General features: G+C 42.7%; 1 protein-coding gene across 1 annotated transcript in view; it reads left to right on the forward strand.

Annotated features, from left to right (window-relative positions):
- Nucleotides 1-22979, forward strand: part of LOC142010136 (maestro heat-like repeat family member 5) — a 78649-nt gene extending 55670 nt beyond the window's left edge. Inside the window, exons 22-36 of the mRNA XM_074988399.1 lie at nucleotides 211-311; nucleotides 1960-2109; nucleotides 3902-4056; nucleotides 5451-5601; nucleotides 5875-6068; nucleotides 8832-8969; nucleotides 9073-9190; nucleotides 9809-9949; nucleotides 10788-10964; nucleotides 13080-13238; nucleotides 14696-14818; nucleotides 17810-17912; nucleotides 18433-18498; nucleotides 21187-21527; nucleotides 22860-22979. Coding sequence (XP_074844500.1) covers nucleotides 211-311; nucleotides 1960-2109; nucleotides 3902-4056; nucleotides 5451-5601; nucleotides 5875-6068; nucleotides 8832-8969; nucleotides 9073-9190; nucleotides 9809-9949; nucleotides 10788-10964; nucleotides 13080-13238; nucleotides 14696-14818; nucleotides 17810-17912; nucleotides 18433-18498; nucleotides 21187-21527; nucleotides 22860-22979 — 2237 coding nt within the window. The remainder of the gene's footprint in view (nucleotides 1-210; nucleotides 312-1959; nucleotides 2110-3901; nucleotides 4057-5450; nucleotides 5602-5874; nucleotides 6069-8831; nucleotides 8970-9072; nucleotides 9191-9808; nucleotides 9950-10787; nucleotides 10965-13079; nucleotides 13239-14695; nucleotides 14819-17809; nucleotides 17913-18432; nucleotides 18499-21186; nucleotides 21528-22859) is intronic.
- Nucleotides 22980-25807: the final 2828 nt, after the last annotated feature.

Genomic DNA, 25807 nt, shown 5'->3' on the forward strand with positions numbered 1-25807 from the left:
GGCTGATACGAGTGCACTGAATAATGTCCATATATATAAGAGTAGGGCTTGTGTCACGCCCATCACCAGTTGTTCTACTGAGTTTCGAACCAGCTGTAAACTTGTCTTCAGCTAGTATCATATCCCCATTCAGACACGTCAACAAGAACAGAAAGAAATGTCACCTAGTTGAAAAATGACAAATTACACAAACATGTATATCTGTTCCAGAGCTTGAGATGGGACATGGAATGGAGAAGGTAGTCACGCTAAAAAACCTGGGAACGTATAGTCCCTCTGTGTTCTACAACAACACCTCACAAATTGCTAAGGTAATTACACTTAATGCACTGACCAAAGAATGGTGTTTGTCTATGTAAGTATTATAAAGATACTGATCACAGTTCCATAGTGAAGGGGGCAGCCACAGATCAAAAAGAGTCCTATTTGAACTTCCCTCCAATTTTGGCTAGGAAAAAATTTGTTCTAATTTTGCATTTACTGTAAAAGCCAAGGAAACCTCTTCTTTTGGGAAAAAATGGCTAGTGGTTTTTGAGTTGCCGGCAATGAAAAATTAACCTGATTATGGAACTGTTCAGTAATAGTAACAGTGTGAGTATGGCTATTCAAATTTTTTCCACTGATACTGTTAACTTACTGAAAAACTATGTTTTTCAACAAACTGTTTTTGTATGTCTGGTTTCCTCAAAAAACTTTCACTTTTTGTAAGAAAACAAAAGTACCCCAAACCCAAAATTTTTTGGCTGAAAATCATTTGGAAATGCCTTAGTGATGGAGACCTTCCAAATTCACTTTCCATTGTAATCAATTTAATGGTCATAGGAGTTAAAAATCATAAATTTGATGATTCACCTATTTAAATCTGAAATGTCAAGATCTTGTAATTCTAGAAGTCAAAAAGGAGTTGGACGGAGTAACAAGTGATAGTAGGGTGATTGCTACTACCCTTGCTGCACTGCCTTCAGAGCTGGGGAGCAACAGTTGCCAAAGCCAGCAGCAGCGCTGAAGTAAGGATGGCATGGCATGGCATGGCATGGCACGGCATTACCAACCTTATTTCTGTGCTGCTGCAGGTGGGCTGTCACTTTCACTGTTGGGGACCTGGCCAACAGCCGCCACTTTCCAGCTACCCAGCTCCGAAGGCAGTGCAGAAGGGTGGCATTACAGCAACTCCAGCCCCCTTAAAATGACCTTGCAACCCCCCTGCACTTCCTTTTGGGTCAGGACCCTCCATTTGAGAAATGCTGGTCTCCCCCATGAAATCTATATAGTATAGGGTAAAAACATACACACACACACCCCAAAACGAAACATATTTTATAGGGAGGGAGATCAGATTTCATCATCTGATACATTTTTCATGGCTGTGAAATTGGTATGGCCCTACTTGCTGGAGTTGTAATTTATGTTCCTCTTGCCCCCATTCTTGTCTGTATGCTGGAATTTCCTGCTGGATTACATCTCACATATATGCAGGCCAGTTGTCTGGCTTATCCATGCAGAGCAAGTAGAGACAGGGAAGAGGCAGGCTTTGTGTGGAATTCCTAATTAGGATCCGTGAGGTATTTGGGAAACCTAGGACATGTAGGTAAGGGGCTTTGTAAAAATCTCAACTCTACCTTTCCCCCCACTTTTTTATAAACATGGAACTTAATGTACAAACAATTTTGTAGCTTTAAATTAAAGCAGCAACTTAACATTATTTCTGAAACATCTGTATACTAAGACAATCTCAATTAAAAAAAATTCAAAGCATCTAAAATATGAAAAATGATCCTTCAGGGATATTGGATAAACATACAAGTAACCCCAAAATTCACGTGATTTCCTTGGGCCCAAATCTGGTGTGCCACCTCTTCTGCCTTTCAAAATTGGATTTGGTCTCTTAGTTGGCCACTCTGGCACCAGCGACAGCAGGAACTGCATCACCATGACAGGCTCTTTTTTTGTTTGTTTTAGGCCTTTGCAGAATATTTTACTCCACTTCAACTAACAAACCTGGTTCTGACAGCACTCGATGGTTTGACAGATCCTAGGGAGAAAATATCTCGGGCAGCTGGGGAACTGCTCAGTGCCATCCTGGAAGAACGGGGAGCTGATCTGGAGAAGGTAGGAGATATTGAGAGTGGCAGGTGTTTGAATTCTCTTTTCTCCACCCATGAGATGTGGCTACCAGTTCCCTGTGCTGCAATTATCCATTGTCTTAGTCCCAATGCACTTTGTCAGAACTTTCTGAAATGCCTCCTCTTTCTTGGGAGCCATAATCTGAGTGCAGGTGTTGTTTTGGTTGAAGTGCTGCCATTCCCTCTTATTCTAGTGAAAAGTGTAAATTAGAGTGTCTTATTATAGAGCCACAATAACAACTTTACCGTTAAGGCCATGAAGCAGCTTGTATAAGAACCCCAACTTTGAAACCTTTCTAGATTTGTGAAGGAGAGACCTCCTTTCTCCGTGAAATTTCTCATGCTTACTCTTGGGCCAGTGTGTTTTGTATGTTGAGAAGTAAAGAGAACAGAGGATGTGGACAATTTTTAATGAGGCTACATGGTAAATACTGTAGTTGTTAAATGTGAAAATTTGAAACTGGGAATGTTTTGAAGTTCTCTGCAAATTTCTTATGAGTTGAAAAATTGTGTTTTCTGCTGTTAGCAAGTGTTCTAACATTGCTTTTCTTGAAATGTTGTATCTGACAATAACATGATCCATAGAGTCCATTTAAATCATTTGTTCTCAGTGAAATCTGGTGCACAGACTGTTAGGAAGTAGTATGGTTTTATTTATTGAATGAGTAGCTGTGAATATTTGAGGGCCATGTGAGGATTATGGAATGTATAAACTTCTTGCTAGGTTTTACTGAGCTAGTAAACTCAGTGAAATAAGTAACATCGGACTGGCAATGCTGGCAAATGTTGCGGCAGGCACATAACTCCCACCCCCTGATTCTGGGGAAAACTTGTGTGAAACCCATAACATGGTAGGGAGAAAGGAGACAAAATGATTCTCCAGCTGATATTTCTCCAATAAGACAGTGAATAAACTTCTTCGGCCAGGGAAGTACTTGTGGGGGAAGAGAGCGTGTGCAAGATCTTACACCTGGAAGCACGGTAAAGATAGTAAATAAGTGAAGAAAGCTGGTACTCACTTTAATCTGTCTACACTACAGAAATATCCATCAAGCAGGCTGGCATCTTACCACATCTCCACAGCGGAGAGAAGAGAAGCACTTTCACTGTCATTCACTGTTGGAAATATATGGTTATAGTTAAGGTGATTTGTGAATCCTTAACTTACTCAATTCCATGACTTTCCAGAGATATTTTTCATGAAACATAACCTTCTAATGGGATTCTTATTGTCTCAGGCATATGTTTGTGTGGGTGAAATTAAATATTATCATAATTCATTCCAGTTCATGAAATTTCAGTTGTGAATAGGCTGTCCGTAGCCAGTGGGGAGCTGAAGCATCCTGTGAAATGAGAGTCAGTACAAAATGCAGAATGTTATAGAGGGGTTATATTGACCTCCTCCAAAAAGACTTTAAATTTCATGTAACAGAAATGTTTGCTATTTTTGAGGGTTATAAAAGAGAGAATTGTATGCTTAGAAAATTTCAACTGCAACTCTGCCTGCCCAAAAGGGATTTTGTCTGACAATATAGTTGCCTATCTGCTGTTTGTCTGGGGATCGCCTGTTCTCCAGTAATTGGTTGGTTTTGTTATTTAGGAAGATATCTTCTTTGGAGAAGGAATGTGTCCTGTTTCTGAGAGATTATTACTGTGGCACTGAGATTTAAATTTTGTTTTTTATCACCGGGGGGGGGGCAGAACAATATCCCCCATCCCAAACATATAAACACATACATCCAAGTATAGGGGAAAAAATTACCTGTGTTTTCTTGCAGGTAGATGACACTCTGACTGGCATTTACCAGCGCCTCAGTCTCATCCATGAACCCATTACAAGGCAGGAAATGTTGAGGGCAGTGTGCTTCTTGGCTGGAAACAACACCAAGAAAGTGGTGTCTATCCTGTTGGACCACCCTCTCCCATGGGACAGGTTAGAAAGCATGACATTGCTCTTCCTGCCTTGAATCTCCAAATGTATGTTCCTTCTTTGTGCCAGCAGTTTATGCACTTGAATTGTGATTAATTATTGGGTGTGTTATAATCTATACTGTGTGATAATGGCTGTTAATTGTACAGAAACAACATCACTGGCTTTACTGGAAACTATGATGACAGCATGTTTTCCTGGTCTAGAATCAGTGCTTTTTCTTTTTTTTTAAAAAGGCTCCAATACTCAGCTGGCTCCCCACCCCCTGCTCCTAGCCAGTCCTGCAGCTGGGGCTGCTGAGGTGCTGGTTCTCAGTACTGGCAAGTACTAGCACAACAAAGCACAGCTAAGAACACACAGTTGTGACAAATGAAAACAGCATCACTTCCATAACATTGTTAGGAAATTTTTTCTTCCATGTTTCTTTTGTTTCCCACAACACACTGTTTCTAACTTCTCTCCTGTTTGCCCGTAGACATGATTCTACTCAGGATACCACCAGTATATTTAGATGGGGAGACAACTTGTAGCAGTATAGTTCTGACCCATGCAGAAGGTCCATTCATGGGGAATGCATCATGTCACTTTAGAGCTCTCTGACTTTGCATAACAGGTTTATGCTCATTGCAGCAGCACCCCCTACTGCTTATTTGGGAATTAGCTTTTCTCCAGTGCTGGTGCACCATTCTCCAGCATGTCTCGCCTGCAGTTACCTCCCCTTTCCATCTCCTCCATGCCAGGACCCATGTCCCTGCCAGCCCGTGGCATCCCACCCTTTGGGGATGCCCTTTCTCTGGGATCCTTTCCTTCAGGGAACAGGCTAACCCCAATCTCATCATTTTTCTCATCTCTAGGAAACTGCAGTCGGATCTGGCTACTCTCATCATTGGCAAGGAGGATGGACATGCTGTCTGCTCCTGCTTCCCACACCCACCTCCACAGCCCTAGTACTCTCTCAGGCTCCTGCAGCAGGGCCTCAGTCTGGGAGCTGGTCAGGTGGAAGCTACTCTGGCTCCGCCTGACCTTCCCCAGCACTGCTCTGTCCATGGTACTTCTTTCTATAGAGGCAGTGAGGTCTTCTCTCTCCAGAGCTGGAGAGAGCCTGAAGTCCCTCTGCCCTGGAACTTATTTTATACAGCCCAGCAGTGCCCTGACTAGTTGCCTTAAGCCTTCTCCCAATTGGCTCCTGGCCTAGCCCTCTCCCAGGGCTGTTTTAATCTCTTCCAGGGCAATTGCCCCATCACACTTGGATTTTTCCTCAGTAAAATGGAGCTAATTAAGGTCACTTACACTACTGCCCATAGCTGTTGTGAGGCTTGTTTCACTGGAGCCCTCTGCAATCTTTGAATGGAAGTTGTAGAAGTGGAAAGTATTATTTTGGGCCTTTACTTTTGTAGCAACACAGCTGAGCTATGGAGGTTCCTGGGCACCAGAAGAGAAACCACACTGAATGTTCTTCAGCTGCTGATAACAATCTTGGAGGAAAAACCAGTCCAAAAAGACAGTAGCAGTATCTCTGATGATGAGACATCTCTCCAGCCTGTTGCTGTGAGTACACTAGCATTTCACTGGCTATCGGTTTATAACAGCAAAAGGGAGAACTGGAAAATCAAAGCCATTAGGGATTTTTTTTTAAGCCATATGGAAGAGGAGATGTCCTGAAAAATTCCTCATTTGATACTCGCCCTTTCTTTTCCTAAAGCCCTGAGACCTAGATGAATGTTGTTTCTGGGCATCTTGGGGTGGCAGGGGGGTCAATTTAATATCCTTTGCATTTCTTTCTAAGAAAGAAAAGTATCAATCTTCTTTTACCCTCTTCAGGTAACATGCGCACTGTGTGAGATGCTCTCAGTCCCTGACTGCAAAGATGCAGTGCAGGAACTTTACCCCTGCCTCTTATTGGCAGTGCTTGGTCATGTGCAGCGGGTCATTGAGCAGAATCCTTTAGAAAACATGGTAGTCTACAGGAAAGAGTGTGGAGGAGAGCAGAGGCCCAAGGCATTTGATCCTTCCAGGTAATTGCTGAAAAGTCAAAGCTCTTATTGGCTTGGGTGTCTCTCTTATAGTATTTCTATTCTGATCAGCATGTGTGCTTTACCCCACTGTGTTACATTTTCATGCAGTTACAAGGTCCCCCATACTTACAGAGAATGGACGCAACAGTTGATCTCTATATCACGCATACAGAAACTAAGTGCAATATATGAGCAGAAGTGAGAAGTGTCCCCCCCCGTCCCAGAGTACTCATAGAATCATAGGGCTGGAAGGGACCTCAGGAGGTCGTCTAGTCCAGCCCCCTGCTTCAAGCTGGATCAACCCCACTAAGTCATCCTAGACAGGACCTTGTCCAGCTGGGACTTAAAAACTTCGAGGGATGGAGAATCCACCATCTCTCTGGGCAACACATTCCAATACTTCACCACCCTCCTGGTGAAGTAGTTTTTCCTAATATCCAACCTGCACCTCTCCCTCTTCAACTTCAGACTATTCTTCCTTGTTCTGCCATCTGACACCACTGAGAACAGTTTCTCACCCACCTTTTTAGAGCTCTTCTCCAGGAAGTTGAAGGCTGCTATTAAATCACCCCTAAGTCTTCTCTTCTGTAATCTAAACAAGCCCAAATCCCTCAGCCTATCCTCATAGGTCTTGTGCTCCATCCCCCCCCATCCATTTTTGTTCCCCTCCGCTGTACCTGCTCCAGCACATCCACATCCTTTTTATACTTGGGGACGAAAACTGGACATAATATTCTAGATGTGGCCTCACCAGTGCTGAATAGAGGGGAACAACCACTTCTCTAGATCTGCTTGCAATGCTCCTCCTAACACACCCTAGTATGCCGTTAGCCTTCTTGGGTACAAGGGTACACTGTTTACTCATATCCAGCCTTTCATCCACCATAACCCCTATGTCCCTTTCCACTGTAGTGCTGCTTAGCCAGTCGGTCCCCAGCCTGTAACAATGCTTGGGATTCTTCCACCCCAGGTGCAGGACTCTACACTTCTCCTTATTGAACCGCATCAGATTTCTTTTGGCCCAATCATCCAATTTATCCAGGTCACTCTGGATTCTCTCTCTACCCTCCAATGTATCTACCTCTCTCCCTAGTTTTGTGTCATCCGCAAACTTGCTGAGGGTGCAATTCAGTCCCTCAGCCAGGTCATTAATAAAGATGTTGAACAACACCAGACCCAGAACTGAGCTTTGCAGCACTCTGCTTGAAACCGACTGCCATCCAGATAGTGAGCCATTGACCACTACCCGTTGGGCCCAATTGTCAAGCCAGCTTTCTATCCATCTTATAGTCCAAGGATCCAATCCATATTTCTTTAACTTTTGGGCAAGAATGTTGTGGGAGATCGTATCAAAAGCTTTGCTGAAGTCAAGGTATATCACATCCACTGACTTCCCCATGTCCATAGAGTCTGTTACCTCGTCATAGAAGCTAATCATATTGGTCAGGCAGGACTTGCCCTGGTGAGTCCATGTTGGCTACTTTTGATCACTTTCCCCTCTTCCAAGTGCTCCAAAATGGATTCCTTGAAAATCCCCTCCATTATTTTCCCATGGATTGAGGTAAGGCTGACCGGTGTATAGTTCCCTGGATTGTCCTTCTTTCCTTTTTTAAAGATGGGCACTACGTTTGTCTTCTTCCAGTTATCCGGGATCTCTCATGATCTCCAAGAGTCTTCAACGATAATGGCCAAAGGTTCAGCAATGAAATCTGCCAATTCCCTCATTGTCTAGGACCATGGTGTGGGAGTTGACTTCGTCCATGAAGACTGAGGCAAAAAAAAGCATTGAGTACTTCAGCTTTTCCAACATCATCTGTCACTAGGTTACCTGTCTCATTCAGTAACGGTCCAACACCTTCCTTTATAACCCATTTATTGTTAACGTGCCTGTAGAAACCCTTCTTGTAACCCATCACATCCCTTGCCAACTGCAGTTCAAACTGTGCTTTTGTTTTCCTGATTACTCCCCGGCATTCTCCAGCTGTATGTTTTTACTCCTCCTTAGTCAACTGTCCATGTTTCCATTTATTGTATGCATCCTTTTCAAGTTTAAGATGACTAAGGATTTCCTCATTAAGCCAAGCTGGTTGCCTACCATATTTGCATTTCTTACTATGCAGAGGGATGGTTTGTTCCTGAGCCTTTGGTCAGACTTCTTTAAAATACTGCCAGTTCTATTTTCCCCTTCATCTTCATTTCCCAAGGGATCCTGCTCATCAGTTCTTTCAGGGAGTTGAAGTCTGCTCTTTTGAAATCAAGGATTTGTATGTTACTGCTCACCCTTTTTCCTTTTGTCCAGATCCTGAAATCTACGATCTCATGGTCATAGCAGCCCAGGATTCCACCCACTCCTACTAGTTCTTCCCTGTTTGTGAGCAGCAGGTCAAGTTGTGCATGGCCCCTGGTCGGTTCCTTCAGCACTCGGAACAAGAAGTTATCCCCACATTCCCCAGCTTCCTGGATTATCTGTGTGCTGCTGCATTGGTCTCCCAACAAATGTTTGGATGATTAAAGTCTCCAATGAGAACCAGAGAATGTGATTTGGGGGAAAAAAATCTTCCCATAATTTCAATATTCACACTTACCTTGGATAATCACTCAGCAGCCCTTGCTCACTTCTGGTCTGTGCACACTCTCTTTAATATTACATAGGGTGCTGATGTTCTAGTGCTGTCTCTGTGTCTTGGGGTTTCTAGAGACTCGCATAGTTAGCAGGAGTGGTGCTGACGTCATGCAGTAACACTGGGACTGTTTTGAATGTAGCTGTGCTCTGGAGGCTGTGAAGACCCTGCTGTCAGGTGCTGGTTACTTTCAGGTGTTAAACGATGTGGAGGAACACAGAGGTTGGGACCTGCTCTCCAGCCCCAGTGACTACTATTGTGGAATAATGGAGATCACAAGGTAAGAGGCAAAACCCACTCATTCATCAGCCTGGCTTCCATTGGGATCCTCGCTCCAGGAACTTGCTAATAACACACACTGGTGTGTTTGGGTCCTATTGCAGTGCCATGGTGAAGCATTTCAAGCCTCTTGATCTGCATAGGATTTTTAAGAAGCTTATCCCATTGCTCAACAGCGACAATGAACACGATAAAATTATGTCCAGGGCCTTCTATGCTCAGGTAAGTTTCTTTAACTGATTGCAGAGCTGGAATTGTCGAGAGCCTCTTGCTCCAGGCCTATTCCAAAAGTAAATGGGACATACGCAAGAGCAGATTTCAACAGCAACTGTGACGGGAACGGAGGCAGATCAACAAGGAGGTGGTTCTAGCTTTCTGGGATGATATTATGCAGCGCATTTCACTTGTCTGTTCATGGGGGTCATCCCTATTAAATGATCCCTAATCTAATTTAGCGAAAACCATCACTACCACCATTTCAATAAGTAACATAGAGGGAGCCGTGCTAGTCTATGTCTGAAGAAGTGGGTCTGTCCCACGAAAGCTCACCTAATAAATTATTTTGTTAGTCTTTAAAGTGCTACTTGACTGCTTTTTTGTTTTCATTTCAATAAGGGAGATCTTCTGTCCTATCTAAATATTAGTTTGATTTTAAGAACTACCATTTAACCCAGAGCTCAAAATGACTGGCTTAAATATCTGGGGGAGGTGTGAGCTTTTTTGACAGAGCAAAGTTTATTTCCCAGGAAAGGGTAATTCTAGTTATGATGCTATGTACTCAGTGAATAGAAATGGAAACCTGCTGTTAATTGGCTGTGTCTCATTCTGTGTTGCTTACAGCTTCTCTGGCACCGCTCTGTAGCCCAGAGTCTGGAACTTGATGTCTTGGCGCCACTGAAGAAATGGATCCAAGAGCCAAATCCTATCATGAGGCTGCTGGGGCTCAGAGGAATCAGTAATTTAGTGCTCCACCCAGGAAAAGTGAGCAATAAATTTTTCCATCATTAAAAAAAATGGAAAAAATACACTAGAAATGGTGATAAGGCAGAATTAAATTCAGAGCAATTATGTGAGAACTAGGGCACTTGTATTGATGTCACTACAACAGAGTAAAACCAAACCAATGAAGAAATACAATTGTTTGTGTCTGGTGAGAGGTGGGGGATGACCCTTAGATGCGCTCCAGTGACAAAGTAGTCCTGAAACAAGGGAAAACATCCGTTGTTGTAGAAAACAAATTAGATATCTTATATAATAAGGATAAGACTGTATCATAAATTGTTTTGTCATTGGTCATTGTTACTTGATAAGGAAAAGTCATGTTTACTAAGTTATTTATATATACAACATCACGCAGGTTAACTGGAATTTGTAGTGTTGGACAATTGGTTAGTTATGAACAATATAATGACTATTGGTATGGACATACTCTTAAATCCTTAGAGTCACAAACTTATAATGGAAGTTTGTTATTCAGGACTGGACACTCACCTTGTGTTGATCTCCTTTTAAATAGCTTCCATCATCAGTCAGGGAGCAGAAACAGTACTTTGTGAGTAATCACAAATCCTGAGTTCTGGATAACTGGAGCAGACAGTTTTAAACTGTGGACAAGCCATTCACAGTCTGAAAATTATTTCTTCAGAAAGTTGAAGGGATACTTGCAAATATAACAAATGCATCTGCCAAAAAGAGAAATAGTTTACAAATTCTTAATTAATTCCTCCCCACAAAGACGACTAAATTAATAATATTTTAGTTTGACTGTTCCTATTCTACCAGTTCTCATAGGTTTTAACAGGTTGCTGCTTCTTTGCAGGCATCACATCTCAGAAGCCACCTTCTAGTCCTCCGGGAGTTCCTAAACGAGAAAGAGGAGACGATTGTGGAACAGGCTGTGAAAGCCATACGAAATATCATTTACTACATGGAGGGGGAAGAGGTCAAGGTTGCATTTTGCCAAATTGTCCGGCCTCTTTGGCAGCTAATTACTGATGTAAGGCAATACCATGCATGGCTTTGCATGTGCACACACTATTATATGAAAGAACTTGGTGGTTACAGAACATACAGTGAAGTGAGTGGCTGAAGGGATAGAGCCTCCAGTGCTTGTTTTTTTTTGTTTGCTTTGACTATGTGGGCCTCTGCTATTCCTTCCTTTTGAGTTGTATACGATTTTTCAGAATACCAATAATTGACAAGAAAGGCACAGCAGATAGTGCAGTAATGCTGAGAATCCTACAGGGAGATCATTAAAAGGTGTATTAAGTCATTTTCATATCTGAGGGAGCAAATGGAGGTTTGTTTCTTCAGGGCTTTCTCTAGTCTAATTTTAAATAATTAAACAGATTTCCACCATTTCTCTTGGACAACCTCCAGAGTCCAAAAGACCCTCAGTGATATGTTTCTGGTTGAACCAATCTACATTGTCCATTCATCACATTGCCTCTAGTTATACCTGTTTGCAGAGCCGTACGCAGAGCCCAACAACTCAGATAATATGTATTTAGAGGCCCCCAGAATTCTACCATTATATCACTGATCTAGCCGACTTTCTTGTATACAGCAAAGTGTCATGGATTGAATGTAAGATTTTGTTAGTAATGAGTCTTGTTTGCTTTTGTTCCTCTCTTTTCCATTCTTTTGCAGCAATTTTGATGTATCTTTTTCAAGTAAATTTTTCTATAATGGTTAATAATCCTTTTTTTTTTCCCCTTGCATCCTCTTATCCTCCCTCCCTTTTAGTATTGGGATGTTCTCTCCATTCTTCCCTCATCTTCTTTTTTAATATTTTTCTTCATGCCTTTCTCATTTTTCTTTCCTCATCGTCCTTTATTGTACACACTTTTTCTTTCCTTTGTTCATATTCCTCTGCTAATGACTTCCATTCTTCTCTCTTAATCCATTCCCTTTTCTTCCCTTACACCTCTTCAGTTTTCTTGTCTCCCCACCACCATCACCACACACACATGCACATTCTACCCACTCCTCTCTACAGCCAGCTCTTGCACCTCTTAACTGCATTCTTCATCCATAGTTTACTCTCTGTTCTCTACACAGACTGGCAAGTGCATTGTGAGGATTAGGAGGAAATGGGGAGAGGAGATTCAGCTACTGGCGCCCTCTCAAATTCTGAGGTCCATGAAGCTGTATTGGTGGCATTTTCTCCACCCGGTTCAGTCTGAGAAACTGTGGGTCTTTCACTGCCCCCTCCCCTCCTGCACCAGATAGGAGAGGAGAAGAAAGTGAGAAGAGAATGAGATCACCATCTCCTCCTCTTCATCTCTCGATACCCCCTCATTCCTCATCCATTCTTCTTTAGACACACCATTGTGTATCACCAGGAGGGAATATTTTAGTTTCATAGGTAAACTACTCAGCCTGGTCAGAACGCAGCACTAGTTTAAAATGCACAGCTATTTTCCTTCTTGACTTCATTTTGGTCAGGATAAGGTCCCAAGGAAAGCTCTACAGACCTGTACATTGAAAAATTCACTAGTATGCAAGTAGTGGATCGCAGGAGTTAGAGCCCAGTGCAGGGTATCCAGTTCCCTTTTTCCACACACTGTCTCTTTTACAGTCGGTGTTTCTGTGTTTCAGACATTTTATAATTGCGATTGAAGAAACCGGGGATTTGCCTGAAAGTACTAGTGTTAAGTACCTGGGTGACAACATCTGAGACTGAAGTCCTCTATCCGTGGGAAAGGGGTAGCATAAACAATGGCACTGCAAGCAGCTCCATGCAATCTTACTGGTGTGCCTGAGTCCTGATTTGGAAGATCTGTGAGGACAGTCCAGTCCGCACAGCGTGTTTCATTCCTTGGTGCTTCCTCATAGACTCCTTGCAAGAGTGCCAACTGTGGTCATGATTTCTGTGTTAAGGACCTCAGAAAATGAGACCAAACTACCCAACAGCCATTGGCCTGAGTCCACCACAATAAGATGATTAATATGCTGTGGTAGGAATGATTAATGAGTAAATGATGCTGCTTTGGACCTTTCTTCCCTCGACATCTAATCAACAGTCCTGATGATGTTGCTTACGTTATGTGCAGATACTTGTAGGATTCTTTCAGCCTCAAAGATTTCCCTGTCTTTGTGTCTTTCACAGGAGAGAGAAAAAGCGCGCATTTCTGCCATCACCGCATTTGGCAAAATGCTGAAACATGTGAACAAATATAAACCTGGACCTGTTATCCATAATGAAATCTACTGTGCCCTGGTGCCTCTGATGCTCGTGATGCAGGGGAATAATCATGAGATACTCAAGGTGAGTCAGAGTGAAGAAAACTGAATTCCCAGCACTTCCAGATGTGAGGAAGTTTCTCTTAGCTCCAAACAGCATCAGACTTAGGCTACATCTACACCACAAAATAAAACAGATTTTAATAAATTTGACTATTTAACATCCATCTTATAAACACAGTTAATTGTCCAAAAATGTTTCAGAAAGTCCCTTTATCCTTTCTCCATGTCGAGTTACTGCATCTCCTTGCCTTATTCAAGTTCCACTCATGAGCAATGCATTGTGGGTACCTATCCCCCAGTGCCTAAGCGCTGTTTCTTTCTTGGGGGCTTATACCACTGGGTTGTGGGGAAAACCATTGCCATAGTTGCTTGTGGGTGTTTGATGTCACTATCCCAGAATGCAAAGCACTCTCCCAGAATTCAGAGCAACCACTAACTGTAAGAAAACAAATGGGAGACCACACTATTTTCTCCAGCACGGTGCTAGTCCAAGCATGGATCCTCAAATGCTTCCAGTAGTTGCACAGGCCATTATGGCCACTTACCAGAATGTAGTGCAGGATTTGCGTTGACAGAGGCAGAGGGCTGAGGTGATGGTTGTGGATGAAATCGATGAACTGCCAACCAGGAACATAGAAATCCTGGCTGCTCTGGATGCATTGCTTACAGTAGAGTGGTGGTTTTGGACTCCTGAAACCAGCACACACTGGTGGGGTCACATTGTTTTGGAGACTGGGGACAACCAGCAGCGGCTGCAGAACTTTCGCATGAAGACTTGAAGTCTGCCCGCCACTGACTCCTCTCCTGAAACAGAAAGGAGATTCATAATCCTGTGGGACCATGCTAGAGATCTCTAAGAACTCAGATCAGAAATCTGACTACTCATGATGGCAAGAGATGGCTACCGATGCCATACTAGAAAGAAATTCATGCTTCTGGGTGCCCTTTAAATTTCCTGGGCTTCCTGGTGATTAATTCAAATTTGTGGCCTTCCTGTTACTGACTTCCTGTGCACCTGGAGAGCAGTAGAGATGGAAGCAGCCAAAGCAGGCAACCATAGGGCATTGTGAGATACATACAGGGCAACTCTGGAAGCGAATAAAGTTGATTTAAAGAAATGGCATTTCCTCACTAGCCTTAATTTGACCTTTTAAATTTGAACTTGACACTACATTGACTCACTTTGAGGGTGTTATAATATTGACCTTAGTGCTCCCTAAAATCGACCTAATGGTATTTTCAATCAAGACAGTGACATTGTAAAATGGAGCTAACTGCTTTAAAATCGACTTTACCATGTAGTGTAGACATAGCCTTACCCTGTGATGAGAGGCAAGAGGTACCAGGCCTGTATTTTCACTTCCTGTGTCCCAGGAGTTTTTGTCCTTATTCTTCATTCTGGTTGTATTTTCTCACTGATCATCAGCTTTCAATTCTTGTGGCATCGAGAACTCGTCCGTGTCTTTCTTTATCTTGTAGGCATGTGGAGACACCTTGGCACAGTGTGCACAGGTAATGGGATGGAACCAGCCAAGGAACTTGTTCAGACAAATGACACTGAGTGATCATCTGCAGGTTTTGCAAGAGATGTGCAAGTTTCTGGTATGTGAGTTCTGTTTTTCAATGGGGTTGAGAACAGAAAGTGCAAGGTAGCATTTCCCCTAATGCTGTAGTTGGAAAAGTACAAGGGGTAGTACAACATGTCTTCTTCGGGGTATTAGGCTCACTAATTAGATGCTAGAATCTGGCTTTCATCACCACAGGTGGCCCATTCCATGTTTCCTTATTAAACATGTAATGTGGCTACATGGAGCCTCCTTCGTTCCACACACAGTAGCAAGTGTGGTTACTGATGAAGGAGAAAGTTCAGCTTTTTGAGTAATTATTGCCAGTAACATTTTATAAAAATAACCTAACCTGTCACAAAAGATCACAAGTATCATCATGCTAGGTCCATCTAGCCCAGTATCCTGTCTTCCAACAGTAGCTAGTGCCAGATGCTGCAGAGGGAATTAATAGAACAAGGCATTTATCAAGTGATTGTCCCTGGTTGCCCAGTCCCAACACCTAGAAATTGGAGATGTAGGGATACTCAGAGCAGAGCATAGGGTTACATACTTGACCATCTTGGTTAATAGCCACTGATGGACTCCCTAATTCTTCTTTGAAATCCATTGTACTTTTGCCCTTTATGATGTCCCCTGGTAATGAGATTCACATGTTGACTCTGTTCTGTGTGAAGAAATATTTCCCTTTATTTGTTTGAAACCTGTTGCCTATTAGTTTCATTGGGTGATCTCTTGTTTTTGTGTTACATGAAGGAGTAAATCATACTTTCTTGTTTATTTTCTCTACACTATTCACAATTTTATAGACCTCTGTCATATCCCTTCTTAGTTGTCTTTTAAGGGCTACATCTACACTAGCCAAAAACGTTGAAATTGCCATGCAAATGGCCATTTCGAAGTTTACTAATGAAGCACTGAAATACATATTCAGCCCCTCATTAGCACGCGGGAGGCTGCGGCACTTCAAAATTGACATGGCTCACCGCCGCGCGGATTGTCCAGACGGGGCTCCTTTTCGAAAGGACCCCAGCTACTTCGAAGACACCTTATTCCTATGAGCAGATGGGAAAAAGGGGACTTCAAAGTAGCCGGGGTCCTTTCGAAAAGGAGCCCCGTCTGGACGAGCCATGCAGCGGCGAGCCGCATCAATTTCGAAGTGCCGCAGCCACCTGCATGCTAATGAGGCACTGAATATGTATTTCAGTGCTTCATTAGTAAACTTCGAAATGGCCATTTGCATGGCTATTTCAAAGTTTTTGGCTAGTGTAGACACGGCCAAGGTGAACAGTCTCAGTCTATTTAATATCTCATATGGCAGTTATTCCATGCCCTTAATCATTTTTGTTGTGCTTCCCTGTACCTTTTCCAGTTCTAATATATATGCTTTATGAGAAAAGGTGAGCAGAACTGCAGGCAGTATTCAAGGTGTGAGTTTGCCATGTGGTATTATCGTAGTGGTGTTATCATATTTTCTGTTTTACTATCTAGTGATCCTTTCCTAGTGGTTCCTAACACAACGTTAGCTCTTTCGATTGCTGCTGCATATTGAGTAGGAGTTTTCAGAGAAGTTTCCATAATAACTCCCAGAACTATTTTTAACAGTAAAAATCTATTTAGACCCTATTATTTGTATGTGTAGTTGGAATTATGTTTTTCAATATGCATTACTTTGCATTTATCAACATTGAATTTTTTTCTCATTTTGTTGCCCAGTCACCCAGCTCTGTGAGATACCGTCTGTAAAGCTTCACAGTCAGCTTTCATCTTAACTATCTTGAGTAATTTTGTACTGTTTGCAAATTTTGCTCCCTTACTGTTTACATCCTTTTATAGTTCATTTAAGAATATGTTAAACAGCACAAGTCCCAGTACAGATCCTTGCAGCCTCCTCTGTTTAGTCTTTCTATTGTGAAAACTAACCATTTATTCCTACCTTTCCTTTCTCATCTTTTAGCCAGTTATTGATCCATGAGAGGATCTTTCCTCTTATTCCATGACTGTCTACTTCAGTGGTTTTCAACCAGTGTGCTGTGGCACAGTGGTGTACCATGAGAACTGTCCAAGTGTGCCAGGAAATGTGGTCAATTTCCCCTTACTGTGGATCTTTGCAGAGCCACTGAGGGGGTGGGAGTGGTGGAAATAGATGACCCCACACTAGCTGGGGCTCTTTGCTGCCTGAGTCTCAGCTGATGCGGGGTTCGTCAATCCCCCTCTCTCCCTGTGGTGGCTCTTCGCAGATCCACTGTGAAGGTAAATCCTGCAGGACCCTGTTTGTGCTGGCAGGCAGCTGAAATGCTGCTTTCTAACCCAAATGAACTGGCGGGGATCCTGCCTGTGGGGCAAGGGGGAGGTAGGAAGGACAGGAGCCTGGTGGAGCTGGGATGTGGTTTAAATGCACTACTGTGTTGCAAATATCTCTAGTAAGACTGTAACCAGAGTAAATGTAAGTATATGTGATGTTTATGAGTAATTGATTTAGCTGAAAAAAAAAGAGGGTGTGCCATAGAATTGTTTGTTTCATTGAAGTGTGCCTTGTTACTGAAAAGATTGGGAGTCACTGGCATACTTTATATAAAGAGAGTTTGTTGTGGGACTTTGAGGACAAAGACTTTCTGAAGGTCCAAGTGCATAGGGTGTTTATCCACTGAATAACTTGTGTCCATATGGTTGCTGACACCCTCCAAACTTCTAACTGACTGGTGATATGTGATTTCCCTTTGCAAAAAATGTATTGACACTTCCTTAACATTCTGTGTTAATCTTTATCTCTGACAATTTTGCTCTTGATTATAGTTTTCATTTGCATGGTACTTAAGTTAGGTTTATTGGCCGACAATTGTCAGGATTGCTCCCAGAGCTGTTTTCCTCAATCTTAGGTGTTTAATGGGTCCTCTCTGCGCATAAGTCCAAGTTGTACAAAGGTGTCCTTTGACTCAGAGAAGTGATGAGCTCCATGCCTTCCCACATGTCCGGTGCAAATGGGAAGGAAAGGTTTTAACATGGTGTATCTCTTGTTCTTTTCCAGGTGAGGAAGTGCAGGAGAATGGTGGGGGACTTCTTACTTAAGAGTATAGCCTACTTAAAGAACCCACAACCCTTTTTACGAGAGGCAGCGGCCAGGCTTATAGGTAAATAAAATGAAATAAATTGCTGTTTCAGTGAATTCCATCAAAGTCATTTTTTCATCATTCTGTTCTTTTACCTTTAGCTGTGAGAACTGCATCCTTGGGTCCTAAGTTACTGAATTGACTCGGACCCCAAGGGTTTGCACAAAAACAATTGCCATCCCAATCCCCTATCCCTCTGCACCTAGGAGACTCCTCTCCCCTGCTACCCCAAAAAGTCTTCCCATTTTCTTCTTTCTAGCGGAATTCCCCTACCTTTGCTCTTCTGCAACAGTTCCCATGAGAATTTCTGTAGCAACCAAGGTCCCCAGCTGCTGTAAATGGGTGCAGGTCCACTGAAGTCATCTTGCTGACTGAGGACCAGGTGTTTAGACTCTCTTAGAAATTCATCTCTTTAGAACTTGGGGTTTGTGGGATGTGTCTGATTTCCAAAAATAGCACCTTCCTTCTCCCTTCGTTTGGGAAGAGTGAAACTTGAGAAGTCAGGCAAAATTCCTGAATTTTGTTTTTATTGCATATCTAGAGTTCACAGTAAAGAATTTGAACTTAATTCAAGTCGACAGAGATGATGTGATGCTACTGCTCAGTGGTAAGGAATTTCTTGTGATTCAAGTTTCTTTGCCAAGTATAATGCACCTTTGTTTATGTTGGTGGTCTCTGCCTCTTCCTTCCGTCTGCCCTCAGGGCTGAAATTCAGCAGGGGTTCAGAGAAATGGAGACAAGCCAAATTAATTAAATTTTAAAATAAAAATAATTAAGGCTATAAACAAAGAGAATGCCATGATAGCCACTTGTTACACCTGTTTCCATTTATTACTTAGGAGGGAAGACTACACTATTTGTAATGAGTAATTTATTCAGTAAATATTGTCCTTCAGTTTTCTTGCAAATAATTTACAAGTGGACTCAGATATTAAGCAGATTTTGTTCATTATTCCAAAACTGTAAATTACTCCTTATAGAAACCTAAGTCAGCCTTTGAGTTCTCATTGATTTGCCCTGCTTGTTTTTATTTATTTATTTACTAATCATTATTTGTTGGGGTTTTGGTACTTGATTGCTCATATAAGTCACATGCTGCTTCTGCTTCTCGAATGGAAGAATAATTTACCCCTGTCTGTTTGCAGAAGTTTCAAATATTTCTAGTGACCCCTGCAAACACTTGTGTTGTGACCTCTTCCTACAGCTGTTTATTTTCACAAATATCTGAGTCTCTTTTGCTTTAGGATCATAAAGGCCATCGCTGGTTAACACAAAATAATTAAGAGGGGTCATGAATCAATCAGTTTTAAATGAACAGGAGCACTGAAAGACTTGCCAGGCACCTGAGCAAAAGTGTATGTGGTGTGGGGGAGAGGGGCCGTCTCTGCACTCCTGGAAGTGGTGGGGCTTCAGTTAGAAGGGGTGGGGCTACACCTTCTAGAATGTGCCACGCTGGGTCCCACACCTGTGGCAATTTAAAAGGCCCAGGATTCCACCCATCACAGCTCCTGCAGTACTGGCAGTGACAGGGAGGAGCCCTGCATCCTTTTGAATCGCCAAGCCTCAAGGTCCCTCTTCTCTTCGACACCCCCATTGGTGCATCTGCTTGTGAATTTTCTTTTAGCTTTTCTGAGCTCTACCTATAACTTTCTGAAAAAAAATCTCAAGGAGACTTTAATGTTCCACATTTAGTCTCAACCCATATGTGAATATCTCTGAAAATGCCCAAGAAAATCTCTGTGGCTACTTGTGAATTAAAAGTTTTTATTAATCAATAACTCATAACACCTAATTTTAAACCTTTGCCCAGTAGTTTTGCAGGATGAGTTAAAGTACCTTTGGGTGAAAATAATTAAATTAAAGTTAACTTTGACCGAAAAATAGCTTCAGAGCATGCTCAGTGAGCATGTGCTAAGATTTTAGTGGAGACTAAAAAGGCATTACTGTTTGTTATTTGTATTTCAGTAACAGCCAAAAGTTTCTATAAGGATGAAGGGCTAAGTGCTGTATAAATACAAAATAAGAGACAGTCCCTGCACTGAATAGCTTCAGTCTTAGAAGGTCTGTTCCCCTCTTGTTTACATTAGAGGAGTGAGGGAACTGCATGTTTTCCCTTACTATGGGGCCAGCATGGACAGGGTTTCTAGGTGGAACAATCTGCAGGTGGGAAATTGGAAATCTCTCATCAAAAACAGTATTTTCTGTAAAATGGCTGTGAAATCAGGGATAACAAAATTATGGACATTAAAAAAATGTAATCCTAGGTCTTCTGAATGTAAACTCCCACCGCTGCACATATTTAAATTGCAAATTAAATGTATATCTGAATGTGTGCAACATGGGCACGGTCATGAGAGTCTGGGGTAAAGTCTTGGTCCCACTGGAGTGCTTCTGTCCTTTGCTCAAGCCTGTGGAAGTCATGTTGCTGTTCTGTGGTGGTGAGCTCCATTGGTCAAGAAGGAACGTGCTGGCCTTGGGAGGAAGCCCCCAGAAGCAGCTAGTCTATATGACACATTGAAGCAGCCTTATGTCTCCTCCATTCTCCCTAAAAGGAAGATTTGTGCAAGAGCCATGTTGCTACAGGAGTTAAAGAAGCAGGGAAATACCACAGAAGGGGCCACCTTCCCCAGTGTCCCTGGCATCGATAGAATCCAAAGGCCTTGCTTTTTGTTTGCTCTCTGAGGCCTTAATCTCCTGACTCACAAGAGGACCATATAACAACATGAGTTGCAAGTTGGCCTTGTTGACCTTTTCTGTTGCCTCTTTCCCTTTTGTGAGTGGGAGCAGAAGGCTAGTTAGAGAAGAATCATAAGCTTAATATTTACATTAAACTAACTTGGGGGATTTAATGTATTTTGCAGTGAAATTAGTGTTGAAAACTGCCAAATTGACACTGACCAGCCCTGAGAGCTAAAATCTTCCTATTAATCTGCAGAACAGCTACAGCATGTATAGTGATTGTGCCTGTTACCCCATAATATCTCACCAATGTGCCTGAATTTGATTAGGAAGGACTACATTGAGGGCTGAGACTGGAGTTTGACCACCAGGCACTATCAGGCTACAGCATCTAATGTAATGACTGAATGCTCAGGCCCAAGGGTGGTGACAGGGAACAAGGAAAGCTAATTTTTCACCCTGAAACATGGGGCAGACTAGAAATAATATATATTTGCTGCTTCTGATGCTGGGATATGTCTTGGGGTCCATAAAAATGACATAAAATTAAGGAAACTTTTGAAATGTCCTCTCATTGCTACTGTGTACCTTGACTTGCATTTCTGCTCATTTTCAGCTCTTGATGATCTCAGATATGACCCCGTAGCCTCTGTCTGCATTGCAGCTATTGACACCATAACAAATATTGAGACAGCTTGTTTGCCTGAAGCAGAGCCTCTCTCCAGATTGATGAGGTTTTTCTGCTCTCTGCCTGTTCGAAGAAAGACAAAGATTTTTATAGCCAGAGAAATCCCATTAAAGCACAAGTCCAGCTCAAGGCAATCAAGAGGCAAAACCATCCCTGAAGATACAGCAAGCCAAGAAGAAGAGGGAAAGAGCATGAAACATAAGCCATGGAAGCTCACAAGGAACATGAAACTGAAGACACTCAAATGTTGTGCAAATACATTCCCAGAGGTATTTTCTACTTTCTTGCTCCTTAGTAATTATTGCTTCTGTTGAATGTCATGTTGAGAGAGGACATGTGAACTAGAATGGGAGGACTGTCACTCCCCCGCCCACACCTGATGCGTTAAGAGTTGCTGAACCGTAGACAAGAAAACTCCATTGTCTCTTGCATCGTCACTATGTGCAACATCCTATTCTCGAGATATGTCAGCAGTCATGTAGGTCATAGACCAGGGGTCAGGAAGCTTTCTGAGGCAGAGTGCTGAAATTTGACCTTCTGAGTGCCAATGATACTTTTTAAAGTCACTAAGGCCGTGTCTACATGTGCCCCAAACTTCGAAATGGCCACACAAATGGCCATTTCGAAGTTTACTAATGAAGCGCTGAAATGCATATTCAGCTCTTCATTAGCATGCGGGCGGCAGCAGCGCTTCAAAATTGACGCACCTCGCCGCACGCTGGCGCGTCCAGACGGGGCTCCTTTTCGAAAGGACCCCGCCTACTTTGAAGTCCCCTTATTCCAATGAGCTGATGGGAATAAGGGGACTTCGAAGTAGGCGGGGTCCTTTCGAAAAGGAGCCCCGTCTGGATGCGCCAGCGCGCGGCGAGGTGCGTCAATTTCGAAGCGCTGCTGCCGCCTGCATGCTAATGAAGAGCTGAATATGCATATCAGCGCTTCATTAGTAAACTTCGAAATGGCCATTTGCGTGGCCATTTCGCAGTTTGGGACACGTGTAGACGTAGCCTAATAATCCTACTTACACAAGCTTCATTAATAAATAAATCAAGATGCAGAGCTTTACTGTTTAGGTGGTGGTTGGCAGCATGAACTGGTCTTTTGTTGATCCACAGGCAGTGTGGCTTTGAGCAAACTCCTGGCTGCATGGGAGAGGAAGGCCAGGGCTGAGCTCCCATCTCACATGCCAATGAAAATTGGCTTGTGTGCCATTCTCGGCACCTGTGCCAAGGGTTACTGAACCGTGCCATAGACCTTAGAGAACCATATTTACGAAGCGAGAGTATGACACTTATTTCACATGGAGGAGAGAAGACAGGCAGCATACCTGTAAGAGTGTCTTAGTTTTTCATTCATAGTCAATGATTTAAAACATCTGTTGATTTATAACACTGAAGCGTCAATATAAGAGTATCCCCCCAAGATAGTTGTAAGCAAGGGTTGAGGGAAAAGTTAATGGTTAGGGGGAGGTTTTGTGTCTGGAACTTGTAATCCAAGTTTCCTCACTTTGAAATGCTTGTCCTATTATACAGATAATGTTATTTTCAACTGTTGGAAAATGGTTTACAAACAGCATTCTGTTTTAATTTTTTTATTGCCCATAGTTGGTGATAGTGCAGTCTGTGCACACAGAAGAGCAAGAATGTCAGTTTCTCAATCACTTGTTGGTTCCTTTTACCCCAGTTCAGGCAGGGCTTCAGTGTAGAAAGAATCTGATTACATAAAGAATCATGTTAAAGTTGCCTTTACAGGCTTGTCTGCCAAGCTGTTCTGGCCATACTCTGTGTTTATGAATAGAATGTATATGCCTCCTCCCTTCCTAAAAATGCGTTCAGTTGTTTTGCAAAGGTGCAAGTTCTTTGATAACTTGTGGTCCTGGGCCAGATTTTAGTCTTTTTGTGGTGCACTCTTTGGAATGAATTAGAAAGAAGAAAAGTGAAGGAAATCAGAAAAAAAATACATTGTGTTTGTTGATTGCTATTTTGGCACCAAAATGGAAATATAGTAAATGGACTAATACTTTAATGGACTAATGGTGGGTGCCAAAAGTCCATTCTATCCAAATGGTTATACTGTATATTGATGTACTGACTTCCCCAGCCCACCACTCACTCCCATCCTCTGCTCCCACTTCCTTCTTCCCTCCTGCCCGATTCTTCCCTTCACACCTCCATCTCCCTCTCCCAATTACCAGGAGAGGAGCTAAATGCCAGCCTGGCTCCTTCCCCTTCCTGCAGCTCTCAGTGCTGCAGTTCCTTCAGCCCCTGGCTCTGAGCCTCCCGTGCGAAGGTAGAGTGTGGCTGCCCCCAGCCTGCCAGTGGGCAGCAGCCTCCCCACACCATGGCTGCTGCTCAGAGCCATTGCAGACAGCAGCGCCCGGGCACCAACATGCTTTACACATATGGGGCAGGGGGAGTAGAGCTCCTGCCACAGCCCCCCAGCTCCTCTGGTGGTCCCAGCCACTGTGGTGGCCTCTCCAGCCCACTCTGGCAGCTCCTCCAGTCCCAGCAGCAGCTCTGATGAGTCTCCGGCAGTTCTTTGTTGGGGGGAGGCCCTGGCTGACAGCGTCCATTATAGCCAAAGTCAGTTACATCAGGGTCTGTTAAATCAAGGGTTTATGGTAGTAGCAAAGAGTTGGAATGTGCATGCAGCATTGCAGTAAATACCCTTGCTAACCCATATTACTTTCCTTGCGTCACAGGTGCTGCAGCTGCATATTAAAATCAGAAATTAACTACAGTGATCTGTCTACAAACCCTCCAACAACGGCTGAAAAAGCAGTCCCCTGCAGCAGCTGAAACAACTGAGGGAAGAAGAAGAGAGGGTAGGAGTTGTAATCCTTATGATGCCTAGTCTCTGTTGCTTCTGTGTACGAATACAAAATGGTTAACAAATACATGTGACTGTCTCCCCTTTTTCCCAGGAAATGAATGTACCTTGAGACAGCAGAGATGGACTGTAGGATAGAAAGGGACAAGGCTAAGGCCAGCACTAATTAGTACTTAACCAGTTTTGAGGGGGAAAAACATGCATCCTCCAAATATGTGATGGAGCTATTGTGCTAATGATAAATTAAACTGATAGTAATCTCTTCACTTTGTTTGATCTGCCTCATTGTACATGAACATGTTTATTTTTAATTAATAAGCTATTGTATGAAGTTTCTTCTGTAAAATCCCACCATTTCTATATGTGTATTACTATTTGCACTCTGATACAGAGGGTACACTTTTACTTTGGTTGTAAAATACTATATTTACAGTATTTTGGCAGAAAGCTAGTTGCTGTAAAATAGCAGCCTAAAGTCTGTGCCAGAATGGCGTTTTTACACAAAATGCTTGTATTCTGTGTCATAATGATGCCTCTGTTAAGACTGTCTCTGTGATGAAATAATGTCTGTGATGAAATTCATATTCTTTAGCATATGTCCGAAATACCTGGGTTTTATAAACAATTCCTCTGGCAGTCACACAAAAGAACCAGTGGCTACTAAATATTAGTCCAAACCTCACTTTGCTTTCCCAGAAATTGCATTCTTGATGCCTTTCCCACGTTTGGAGGGAAAGTAAAGTGGCTCGTCCAAAAACAGCAGTTCCACTAATTTTCCTAAATGTGTTTATGAAGGTGTATTCATATATCCTGTTCAACAAGGGGATTTTACCATTTTGTAAATTAAGTGCATATTTTAGTCCAGTTCTTGATGTATGGAAAAGTACTATTCACAAATCAACTAATTCATATGGTGAAACAGGGAGGAAGGAATTTTGATATTTGTTTCCTTTTCTTCTGCCCGTTTTGATGTAAGAGATTATGAACACTGAGGTATTATATGGGCTGACTCCTGTGGCTCTCAGACCTTTTAAAATTGTTTGTTTCTAGTAGCACCTCTAATTTGCTATGTTTCCGAGGGGTAGCTGCTTAAATTGGGTTCTGCATAAAACAACAGGGAGTCCTGTGGCACCTTGAAGACTAACAGATTTACTTGGGCATAAACTGTCATGGAGTGCCACAGGACTCCATATTGGTTCTAATATGCTAGGTGCTTTCCAAACGTAAACCATGAGTCGACTTTGTCCAGTGCATTCATGGGTATATTAGCAATGTCTTCTGTTTTTCTGCTAGTCCAGGAAGGTCACCTTAAACTCAGTAGTGTGGGCCAGGGTCTGCGATAAGAGTGCCTTTTTGGTAGCATGGAAATAGGGGGCCAAGCCCCCATCTCACTTGTGGTGTTTGTGGTAAGTTTTACTGTACAGGGCTGTGTTGCCAGTAGCCATTTTATTTATTCATTTTTGTAGAGTCGTGTTACATGAAGCATCAGGTTTCTTATTTGATTTTCCCTGCATTTAAAAAAAATATTATGTACATGACCATAAGTGTCATTCCTAGGGACGTGCCTCATTATGAGTGGCTCTTGTGCCCCGTGCAAAGGCACAGCCACAGTCCCTACACTTAGAAGAGTAGAGGAACTCTGTCACCTCGGCGGTGCAACGCAATGCAGGCATGTTGCATGACAAGGACAGGGAGAAGAGCACATCATGGCCTCACCCCACTC

Source organism: Carettochelys insculpta, chromosome 3 (assembly GCF_033958435.1).
Source record: "Carettochelys insculpta isolate YL-2023 chromosome 3, ASM3395843v1, whole genome shotgun sequence".
NCBI lineage: Eukaryota > Metazoa > Chordata > Testudines > Carettochelyidae > Carettochelys > Carettochelys insculpta.